General features: G+C 35.7%; 1 protein-coding gene across 2 annotated transcripts in view; it reads left to right on the plus strand.

Moving 5' to 3' along the window:
• The window catches only part of FER (FER tyrosine kinase), a 451,604-nt gene that overhangs the window by 156,575 nt on the left and 282,677 nt on the right, over positions 1 to 12,352 (plus strand). For both annotated transcript variants that reach the window (XM_090276547.1, XM_090276548.1), the window contains exon 11: positions 8,506 to 8,709. In XM_090276547.1, the coding sequence (XP_090132673.1) occupies positions 8,506 to 8,709 (204 nt within the window). The remainder of the gene's footprint in view (positions 1 to 8,505; positions 8,710 to 12,352) is intronic.

The following is a 12,352-nucleotide window of genomic DNA, read 5'->3' on the forward strand; positions in this document are numbered from 1 at the left end:
TTCATCCCAGAACATTAGATTATACATTCTTCTTCAGTGTACATGATACATTCTCAAGAATAAACTAGATGCTGGGTCACAAAACTAGCCTCAACAAAGTCAATATTGAAATTATATCAAGCATATTCTCTGAGCACAATGCCTTGAAATTAGAAATCAATGCAAAAAGGAAATAAGGAAACCCACAAATATGTGGAGGTTAAACAACATACTACTAAAAAATGACTGGGTCAAAGAAGAAATAAAAAGTGAGATCAAAAGATATATGGAGACAAATGGGAATGACAACAATATGACATATCAAAACTTCTCAGATGCAGCAAAAGATTAATAAGAGAAAAGTTTATATCATTATAAGCCCATCTCAAGAAACAAGAAGAAATCCCAAGTAAACAATCTAATATTACATCTTAAAGAACTAGAAAAAATTTAAACAAGAGCAACCCAAAGTCAGAAGAAGAAAGGAAATAATAAAAATTAGAGCAGAATTGAATGAAATAGACAACAAAAAAGACTACATGAAAAATTAATATAACAGAGAGCTGGTTCTTTGAAGAGATTAATAAAATTGACAAACCCCTTGTTAGACTCATTAAGGAAAAGAGAGAAAAGATACATATAAACAAAATCAGAAATGAAAGAGGAAAAGTTACCACAGATACTTCAGTGATACAAACGATCATACTAGAATACTATTAAAGACTATCTTCCACCAAGTTCAATAAACTAGAAGAAATGGATAAGCTCCTAGAAATATATAACCTTTCTAGACTAAATTATGAAGAATTGGAAAATCTAAATAGGTCAGCAGTGAGGAAATTGAAGCAACCATCAACCCCTGTACCTCCAAAGTCCAGGACCAGACAGCTTTACTAGTGAATTCTACCAAACATTCAAAGAAGATTTAAAACCTATACTCAAACTCTTTCAAAAATTAAAGAAGAGGCAGTACTTCTTAACACATTTTATGAGGCCAACGTAACCCTGATACCAAAACCTGGCAAGGATAACACACAAAAAAGAAAACTACAGACCAATATCTCTGATGAATGCAGATGAAAAAATCCTAAACAACTAGCAAGTCAAATACAACAGTAGATCAAAAAAAAAAAAAAATACATCATGGTCAAGTGGGGTTTATTCCAGGGGCACAAGGATGGTATAACATATGTAAATCAATCAATGTAAATACACCACATTAATAAAAGAAAGGATAAAAAATCATATGACCTTATCACTAGATGCAGAAAAAGCACTTAACATCCATTCATGATTAAAACCGTCAATTAAATAGAAATAGAAGGAAAGTACCTCAACATAATAAAGACCATATATGACAAACCGTCAGCCAATATCAAAACTCAAATGTGAAAAACTGAAAGCTTTTCCCCTAAAATTCGGAACAAGAAAAGAATGCCCACTCTCACCACTCTTATTCAACATATTTCTGGAAGTCCTAGCTAGAGCAATGAGGCAAGGGAAAGAAAGAAAAGGCATCACATTGGAAAGGAAGAAGAAAAAGTGTCACTTTTTGCAGACAATATGATTCAGTAAATAGAAAACCCTAAAGACTCCATCAAAAAACTTAAAACCAACAAACAAATACAGTAAAGTTTCAGGATACAAAAATCAATGTACAGAAATCCACTGCCTTCCTGTATACTACCAATGAGACTTCATAAAAAGAAATGAAAAACAATTTCTTTTGCAATTGCATCCAAAAGAGTAAAATACCTAGGAATAAACTTAACAAAGGATGTGAAAAACCCATGTACTGAAAAATAAAAGTATTATTAAAAGAGATAGAAAACAATACAACAAAGTGCAAAGAGATCCTGTGTTTATGGATTGGAAAAATCAGCAGTTAAAATGGCCTTATTACCTAAAGCAAAATATAGAGTTAATACCATTTCCATCAAAACCTCAATGTCATTCTTTAAAAGAAATAGAACAATAATAACAACAACAACATAAACTCCAAATAGCCAAAGATTTTCTGAGAAAAATAATGAAGTGGGAGGTATTATACTACTTGACTTCAGATTATACTACAGAGCTACAATAATCAAAACAGCATGGTGAGACTTTTGGCCAAGTTGGAGGCCTAGACAGACATGCTGCGTCTCCCTCCACAACTAAGCACGAATACAACTACCTCAAAACTAGAAACAACCAGAAGTTCCAGAAAATCAAACTGCATGGAAGTCCAGCAAATAAAGATATAAAGAAGAAATACTCATCCAGACAGGTAGGAGGGGTGAAACCGGGGCAGAGAGGACACAGTGTGGTGGCAGCAATAGCGGCGGCAGCGGCAAGCTGGCAGGAAAGTGCAGTTACACATTTTAAAAAGTCAGGAGGGACACCTGGGGAGCTTTCCCAGCTCCTCGCCGTATCTCACAGCTCATGTTTTCAGCACCGGGGAAAATGAAACCTCATTGCTTCTGACTGTGCAGACCAGTGGGGGTTGTGGTGAAAGCAGAAACTGCCGGTCTCTCAGGACAGTCCACTTGTTTAAAGGACCCTCACGGTCCTAGAGTGTCCTCAAACCCACCCACTCTGGGAAGGACGGCGAGGGCAGCAGCTAAAGGGGCACCAGTTTGGTACAGAAGTGGGAGAGGTGCCTGGAGAAGGGGCAAGTGCTGGGCAGGTTGCATTGTTCCTTCTTGGACCCCTCCCCGACATACCGAGCCACAATGTGGTGAAACAGGTTGCCCTGTACTGACAAATCCCTAAGGCTCCACCCCTTACAATGTAACAGGAGCGACAGCTCTACCTGGGACACAGAGGCAAACAAACACAGGAGCCTGTCAGAATGAGGAGACAGAGAAGTATGGCCCAAAAGGGGAAACAGATCAAGGTTCCAGTGGAAGAACTAAGCGACAAGGATATAGCCAACCTAACAGATGAGGAGATAGACAACCTAACAGATGCAGAATTCAAAACACTGGTGATAAAGATGCTCACAGGCTTGATAGATATGCTTGAGTATGGCATACACATAAGAGAAGAAGTGAGGCTATGCTAACTGAAATGAAGGGAAATCCACACAAAACCAATGGTGAAGGGAAGGAAACCGGGGTTCAAATCAAATGATTTGGAACATAAGGGAGAAAAACAAAACAGTCAACCAGCGCAGAATGAGGAAGCAAGAATTGAAAAAAATGAGGAAAACTTCCCAAATTTTGTAAAGGAAATGGACATAACAGATCCGGAAAGCTCGGAGGGTCCTGGGTGAGCTGGACCCAGAGGGGACCACACCAGGATGCATCATGATTGAGATGCCAAAGGTGAAAGATAAAGAGAGAGTCCTCGGGGCAGCAAGAGAGACGCAGAGAGTTGCCTACAGCGGGATGCCTATAGGATTATCAGCTGATTTCTCAGAGGACACTTTGCAGGCAGAAAGGGACTGGCAAGCAGTATTCAATGTGATGAAAAGCAACCTACAACCAAGATTATTCTATCCAGCAAAGCTAACATTTGGGATCGAAGGGCAGATTAAGTGCTTCCCAGACAAAGTGAAACTAAAGGAGTTCATCATCACCAAGCCATTGATATATGAAATGTCAAAGGGACTTAAGAAAAAGAAGATCAAAATTATGAACACTAAAACGACAACAAACTCACCACCATCAATAACTGAATCTAAAAACAAAATCCAGCTAAGCAAACCAAAATAGGAACAGAATCATAGGTATGGGGATCATTTGGAGGGTTATCAGCTGGGAGGAGAGAGGGGGAGAAATGGGGAAATGGTTCAGGGATTAAGAAGCATAATTGGTTGGTACAAAATAGACAGGAGGAAGTTAAGAATAGTAGAGGAAAGGGTGAAGCCAAAGAACTTATATGCAGGACCCATGGACATGAACTAAGGGGGGTGGGATTGCTGGAGGGAAGGGAGGTACTGGGTGGAAGGGAGCAAAGGGGGTAAAATTGAAACTACTGTAACAACATAATCAATAAGATATCGTCGGCAGCCGTCCGTCTCGAGAGACGATGGTGTAGCTTCTTCAGAGTCTATCTGCACCGCCAAGAATGGCTGTGCAGTCCGACTCGGGAGTGACATGGTATCTGTCTCCTCCCGTGTTGAATCGACATCTTGCGATGACGCTGAAGCTACAGAGCCTGGGCAGGGTAATATGGAGGGTCTGCTGTTGCCCATGCAGCAGACCCCCCCTCTCTTCGCAGCTGAAGGGTCCAAGGGAAAGACGGAGTCGATACAGCTTGGGTTCAGGTGCGCCGCAGGAGTTGCCGGTGTTGACTACAACGTCAAACCGCCTTAGGGACTCCGGCTCCGGATTTTCTGTCGGGGTTTACTCCCTTAGCCTTTCCCCTGAAGAGGTATGCCGCAAGGCAGCGGAGGTTTTTTGGAGTCAGAGTTTTCCTTCTCTCAATAAGATATACTTAAAAAAAAAAAAAAAAGCGAACCAAGTGTCACTGGTTCGATTCCCAGTCAGGGCATATGACTAGGTTGCACATGAGGTCCCCAGTTGGGGGCGCGAGTGAGAGGCAACCACACAGTAATATTTCTCTCCCTCTCTTTCTTCTTTCCCCTCTCTCTAAGAATAAATAAATAAACAAATATACAAACAAATAAATTAATTAAAAAACAAAAACAAAAAAAGCCCCAGCATGGTATTGGCAGAAAAACAGACACACAGATAATGTGGAGAGCCCAGAAATAAAAGCATATGTATATAGGCAGATAATAAAGGAGTCAAAAACGCAAACTGGGGAAAAGAAAGCCTCCTCACTAAATGGTGCTGGGTAAATTGCAAAGCCACATGCAAAAAAAATGAAACTAGACTACAGTTTGTCCGCTTGTACAAGAATTAATTTAAAGTGGATCAAAGGCTTAAATATAAGATCTGAAACAATAAATTATATAGAAGAAAACAGGTACTAAACTATGGACCTTGGTCTTAGAGAACATTTTGTGAATTTATGATCCGAAAGGCAAGGGAAGTAAGGCAAAAATAAATGAATGGTACCTTGTTAAGCTAAAAAGCTTCCGCACAGGAAAAAAAAAAAAAAAAGAAAAGAAAAAAATCGACAATGAAACAAAGAGGCAACCGATCAAAGGGGAGATGATATTTGCAAACAATAGCTCTGACGAAGGTTTAACATTCATAATATATAAAAAACTTAACATCAGACAAACAATCCAATTGAAAAGTGGACATAGGACCTGAACAGACACCTCTCTTCAGAAAACATACAAATGGTGAACAGACATATGAAAAGATGTTCAACCTCATTAGCTAGTAGGGAAATGCAAACCAAAACTACCATGAAATACCACCTCACACCTGTTAAAATGTCTATGAACACCTCAAGTAATAAGTGCTAGAGAAGGGGAGAAAAGGGAATTCTCATTCACTGCTGGTGGAAGTGTAGACTGGTCAGCCACTTTGGAAAATGGTCTGGTGGTTCCTCAAAAAATTTGGAATAGAATTACCATATGACTTAGCAATCCCTCTCCTGGATATCCACCCCAAAAACCTGAAAACATATTTGCGAAGATATATGTACCCCTATGTTCATTGCATCATTATTTACAGTGATCAAGACAACAAAAGTGTCCTTTGATAGAAGATTGAATAAAGAAGATGTGGTACATATACACAATGGAATACTACTCAGCCTTAAGAAAAGATGAAATACTGCCTTTATGACAACATGGATGGATCTTGATAATATTATACTAAGTGAAATAAGTGTCATAAAGAGCGAAGAACTATGTAATTTCACTCATGGACACAGCAATCGAGAGGGGAGGGGGTGGGAGGTGGAGGGGGACCTAATTTGTGGTGATGAAATTTGATTTGACTTTAGGTGGTAGGCACACGATGCAATATACAGATCTAGTATTAGAGACATGTACAATTGATACCTATATGATCTTATTAAGCAATGTCACCCCAGCAAATTTAAAAAAAATAAAAGAAAAAAGTGTTTTCTTAATTAGGTGCTTAATTTTACTAGAATTTGCACTTTGATTTTTTTTTAACACTTTATCTTTGCCTGTCAAAAAGAGCTCATGTTGCACTCAAATGTTTGAGATAATGGCGGAAAAAAATCTTCTTACTAAGGGTTAGAAAGATGTGATATTTGAGGTAGAAAGTCATTATGACTGCTCTTAGGATGTTCGATTTTGTTGCTAATACATCTTACATTCTATTATGGAGCCTGCAAAACTGTATTGGAATTCCATTAAAATCACATTAATAAAAATGTTCCTTCCAATGCTTCCAGAGGAGTCCCTGAAATACATGATAGATCCAGATAGGGGACCTTTCCCTGTGATTGTGTGTGCATACACATGTACCCATATGCACTCATACTAACTTCAGCTTATTTTTTAACAGTATTGTCTAGGGGCTGGGGAGTAAAAGACCTCTAAGCTTCCCTTCCTATCCAAAAGAAACTAATAAACCCTAAGAGCCGGAGCGTACTCCTTATGAAATAGCAATATGAGTTTTTTTCTATTCATCCTTTTTAAAAAACAAATGAACAAACTGAAAATGTTTTTTGTGGATGATTTTTTTCCTAACATATTTCTCATCTTACATCTTCAGTTAATTATTCAGAATATTAGCTGAGCTTTTGTATTTCAAATGCCCTTCTTAATGATTTCTTCAGATTCTGCATTTTCCTGATTCTAAATAAGCCAAATTTGGTAGCATAGGTTAAATAGGATAAGAAATGAAGCACATATGACATTTTGTTTGTGATGCTTTTCTATTATGTAGATGTTTTTCAGAGATAATGGTGACAAGTTCCTTGTAAGCAAATAACACTGAATTTCTTGAGAAAAAAAAATCAATGAAGTATTTTTACCACCAGTGAGACTTGGAAATATTTCTATTAGAGTAAAAATTTTAGTAGTTACTATAATGAGATGTACTGTGATAAAATCTTGGAAAAGAAATATTTAACCATTTGACAGCCTACTTTAAGAACTATAAACTATTAGTGTAGTGTACACAAAAGTTAATTTTGTGTAGATCTCATGTGTGTTTGTGTGTGTATGTGTGTATGTATTTACCTCTTATTTTTGTGTCTGGTTCTTTATATAATTTGTGCTTTAAATCCACTTTTGGGAACAAGATATAAATGTTTTGGGAAATACTATATTTATCATAATTAGTATTTAAAGAAAAAAACATATTTAGCTTATAAATTTCCATGTACAGTCACAGCATGTGTGTATTTAAGGAATAAAAAATGTCATATGTGGTTGAAGTAGCAGCCAAAATGTGGACTCTTAGAAGTCTATTTGGGATTTTTCAAATTTCCTTTTTTTTTTTTTTTTAAGTCAGTAGGATGAGTTGTAGATACTATAACATGAAACTTTGAACAGTAAGGTTTAGCCTCTTCAGAGGTACAAAACAGTGTAGGCTATCTTCAAAGCTAATTTTCATTAGCACAAAGATACCATTCTTTGTCTCTATATGCAGCTCATAATATATTAGCCTGAAAAACCTCATGTGTGAATATTTGCCTTTCACTTATTATTAATTCTGATTTTCCCAATTTATAAATTAAGTAAGGCATTGTGCATATTGCATTTTGAGAACCTTAAGAGTTAGTGCACATTATTGTACCTTACCTATAAAGTACTCTTACCATATTGGGCAGTTTAGTTCCTGTGAATGATTAAAAACAAACTAACAAACCACTTTTCACTTGTAGTCATAAAATGTGTGATGTTATTTATTATGAATTAGAAACATCTAATCTCTGCTATTTGGTCTTAACATTTGACCTAAAATAACAGATAATTTGCTTTTCATGCCATGCTCATGGTTTATATTCTTTCCTTGTTTTTTGCCACGTTTGTTAATTACATGTTGGTGGTTCTCAATGGTGCTATTTCTCCTAAGTTTTTATCTACCATTGCTGTTCAGTATCAGGGCCATCTATTCATGGCAGCAGAGGTAATGGCTGAGGAAGTGAGGGGAATGAGGGTAAGGATGGGAAGGCACAGCAGCAAGCTGGCCTCACGTGAAGCCTTAGGTAGTGCTCCTGGGACATATGACGTATGACAGTCCACAGCCTGTGTAATCGAGAGTTAATTCCATAAAATGAAATAACTTTTAATTTAAATAAAATTGAAGTAGTTTTGTGATAAATTTCTCTCACAATACCCCTCTTTTTTTTGTAATTCTCTGGTTGATACATTTTAAATACAGGGATTTGTTTTATGATATACTGAAGACTCTAAACTCATATTAACGCTGCTGATATTGTGTGCACCTATCTATGTATGATAGAAAAAAATAAACAAAATACTGAAGGCTACTTATTTGTGCTAAATTTTAATACCAGTACTCCATGAGATCTTTATTTAAAAATTACAAAAGTTTCAGATTCATCATATAAATTTTAATTGGTCACTTAAAGGGAGGGACATATTTAAGAAGTATTTGTAATTGCTATGAATTTTACTAGAAAAAAATTGCCATTTGTTCTAACCTAGTTTTCTTCCCACAATATTTTCTCAAGTTCTGTGATACGATCCCCATAAGTGAGAAGCCCCTGGCGGAACAAGAATGGTACCATGGTGCGATTCCCAGAATAGAAGCGCAGGATCTGTTAAAACAACAAGGGGACTTCTTGGTGCGCGAGAGCCATGGGAAACCTGGTGAATATGTCCTTTCTGTATATTCTGATGGACAAAGGAGACACTTTATCATACAATATGTTGATGTACGTTTCTAATTTAGTTTATACGTATATTCTGATGTAGTTCATTGTGATATAATGGTAATAAAATGAGTAGTTTTTGATAAGTGCCTGTAACACTTAGAGTTTACCACTTAATTTGTTTTTGCTGAATTCATTAAAAAAATGCTCCAAAACTCACTAAAATGTTAATCTTATAAGGAAAATATGTACTTCAAAATACTGTAAATTAGAAATAGTTGTTGTGTATAAATATTTGAATTACTTGAATTAAATTTGAACATTATATTTTAAATAAAAAGTAGAAATAATGGAGAAATTAACTATGAATTTTATGCTCTTGAAACAGACCCTTGATATTGCACTCAAAAGTGGTATTATGAGACATTTTAAAGAAATATTTATTAAATAGTGTTAATGAGTGGGATAATGATAGTTGAACTGGTTTTATGATTCATTTAGGACTAAGTATGTTTCCCCTTTATGTGTAAGCTATTGCTTGTTGGCATTAGTAAATCATAAGTAAAAATTGGTGAAAAATTTTAAAATAATTACTAACATTTCTTGTTCTAATAATAATGTTTATTGAAATTTATTTAAGCATTGATAAACTGTTTTATGTTTCTTACATTTCTTATTAAGCTTTAAACAGATGAAGAGTAATCTTAAAATTTTGTTTAACTTTGCCACTAAAAATTTTAGTGTTTTTGGCATATGAAGGAAATGATGCCTCTGTCATTTTTCACTCCAGTGTTTCAAATGTCATATGTTTGCAAGCTGCCAGTCTACAGGATTTCAGTTTTTGTCCAGACATTAGAGTGATATTAATTATCTTACAAAAGATTAAACCATTATCACTGGGTGAACCTCAGAGGGGTTCTTAAATTACATTGATCGGTAATTATAATATATATATCAATGTATCTATCTGTAATTCTGAGATGAAATTCACAGATCATGAAAGTAAACATTTAAAAGTATACAGTTCAGTGGCATTTAGTATATTCATATCTAGTAATTACATTTGAATGACAGTAGATGCCATTTAGATGAGTTAAAATATATTAAAAGTATGTATTATAATTTTCACCTTCTTTGTAAATTTTGCGTAGTATTTATACTTCAACTTGATAATCATATTTGCTTACTTTCATACATTTTTCTGTTTCTAATAGTGTGTCATTCCTTATTTATTTTTGTTAATATTTTATTTTTTATGCTATTACAGTTATCCCACATTTTCCCCCTTTGTCCCTCTCCACCCAGACTGCCCCCCACATCAAATCAGTCCCCTCGCCATTGTCGATGTCCATGGGTCCTTCATATATGTTCTTTCACTATTCCCTTTATCTCCTTTCAATAAGTCCCCACCTACCCCCACCCCTTTTCCATGTGTCTGTGCCTCTGTTTCTGTTTGGCTCTTTAGTTTATTTTGTTCATTAGATTCCTCTTATAAGTGAGATCAAATGGTATTTGTCTTTCTCCAACTGGCTTATTTCATTTAGTATAATAGTCTCCAGTTCCAGCCCTGCTATCCCAAAAGGTAGGAATTACTTATTTCTTTTTGCTGAGTAGTAGTCCATTGTGTAGATGTACCACAGGTTTTTGTTTTGTTTTGTTTTGTTTTTATCCATTCATTTACTGATGGATCCTTAGGCTTTTTCCAAATCTTGGCTATTGTAAATGGAGCTACTATGAACATAGGGGTGCATAAATTCTTTTGAATTGGTGTTTTGGGATTCTTTGGTTATATTCTCAGCTGTGGAATCTCCGGGCAAACAGGAAGTTCCATTTTTAGTTTTATCACACATTTTCCACAGTGGCTGAACTAGGCTACATTCCCACCAAAAGTGCACTGGGGTTCCCCTTTCTCCACATCCTCACTATCACTTGTTTGCTGATTTATTAATGATAGCTATTCTGACAGGTGTGAGGTGATATCTCTTTGTGTTTTTAATTTGCATCTCTCTGATGGCTAGTGATATTGAGCATTTTTTCATATGTCTGTGGGCCATCTGTACATCCTCCTTGGAGAAGTGTCTGTTCAGATTCTCTGCCCATTTTTTAATTGGATTATTTGTCATCCTGGTGTTGAATCATGTGAGTTCTTTATACATTTTGGAGAATACATGTTCGATGTATCATTGACAAATACAGTATTTCCTCACTTATCACGGGTATTACATTCTAGACCCCCCCCACGAAGTAGGAACCTTACATTTCTTCTACACTCTTAAACCTACGTAACTTTAACAACATACATATACAGTACTGCAAAATCCCGCGATATAGCAAAAAATCTGTGGTAAATAATTAAATATAATATTTTAAAAAATCCAGCGATACAGTGAGGCTGCGATAAGTAAACTGCGATATAGAGAGGGACTATATAAAATCCTTTTAATTTGATGTAGTCCCATTCGTTTATTTTTTCTTTATTTCCCTTGCGCTTGGAGATATATAAGCGAAGATATTGCTATGTGAGATATCTAGAATCTTACTCTCCATGTTTTTCTTTAGGATTTTTATGGTATCACAACTTATATTTAAAACTTTTATCCATCTTGAGTTTATTCTGGTGTATGGTGTAAGATGGCCATCTAGTTTTATTTCTTTTGCATGTACCAGTCCAGTTCTCCCAACACCATTTATTGAAGAGACTGCCTTAACTCCATTGTATGATTTAGCCCCCTTAGTCAAATATTAATTGACCTTAAAGACATGTGTTTATTTTAGGGCTATCTATTCTGTTCCATTGATCTATGTATCTGTTCTTATTCTAGTATCAGACTGTTTCAATTATGGTGGCCTTGTAGTATAGTTTGATAATAGGTATTGTGATCCCTCCAACTTTGTTCTTTTTTCTCAAGATTGCCGAGACTATTCGGGATCATTTTTTTGTTCCATATAAATATTTGGAATATTGGTTCTAGATCTGTGAAATATGCCATTGGTATTTTAATAGAGATTGTGTTGAATCTATAGATTGCTTTGGGTAGTATGGACATTTTAATGATTTAATTATTCCAATCCATGAACATGGTATTTGCTTCCACTTAATTTGTATCTTCCTCAGTTTCTTTCTTCAGTGTCCTATAGTTTTCCAAGTACAGGTTTTTTACCTTCTTGGTTAAATTTATTCTTAGGTACTTTATTTTGTGTGTATGTGTTGCACTAGTAAGTAAATGGGATTGTTTTCTTAGTTTCTCTTTCTGATAGTTTATTATTAGCATATAAAAATGCCATCAGTTTCTGTGTATTGACTTTGTATCCTGCTGCTTGGCTGAATTCATTTATTAGGTCTAGTAGTTCTTTGGTGGAGCCTCTAGGGTTTTATATGTATAATATCATGTCATCTGTGAGTAATGACAGCTTTACTTCCTCTTTTCCAATTTGGATGCATTTTATTTCTTCATCTTGTCTAATCACTGCAGTTAGGCCTTCCAGTACCATGTTGAATAAGAGTGGTGATAGCGGACACCCATGTCTTGCTCCTAATCTTAAGGGAAATGCTTTTAGTTTTTGCCCATTGAGTATGATGTTGACAGTAAGTTTTTTGTATATGGCCTTTATTATGTTGATATATGTTCCCTCTATTCAGTTCGCTGAGTGTTTTTATCATAAATGGGTGCTGGATTTTAGAAAATGTTTTTCTGCAACTATTGAT

The sequence above is a fragment of the Furipterus horrens genome, unplaced genomic scaffold (assembly GCF_987537825.1).
Source record: "Furipterus horrens unplaced genomic scaffold, mFurHor1.1.pri manual_scaffold_5, whole genome shotgun sequence".
Taxonomy (NCBI): domain Eukaryota; kingdom Metazoa; phylum Chordata; class Mammalia; order Chiroptera; family Furipteridae; genus Furipterus; species Furipterus horrens.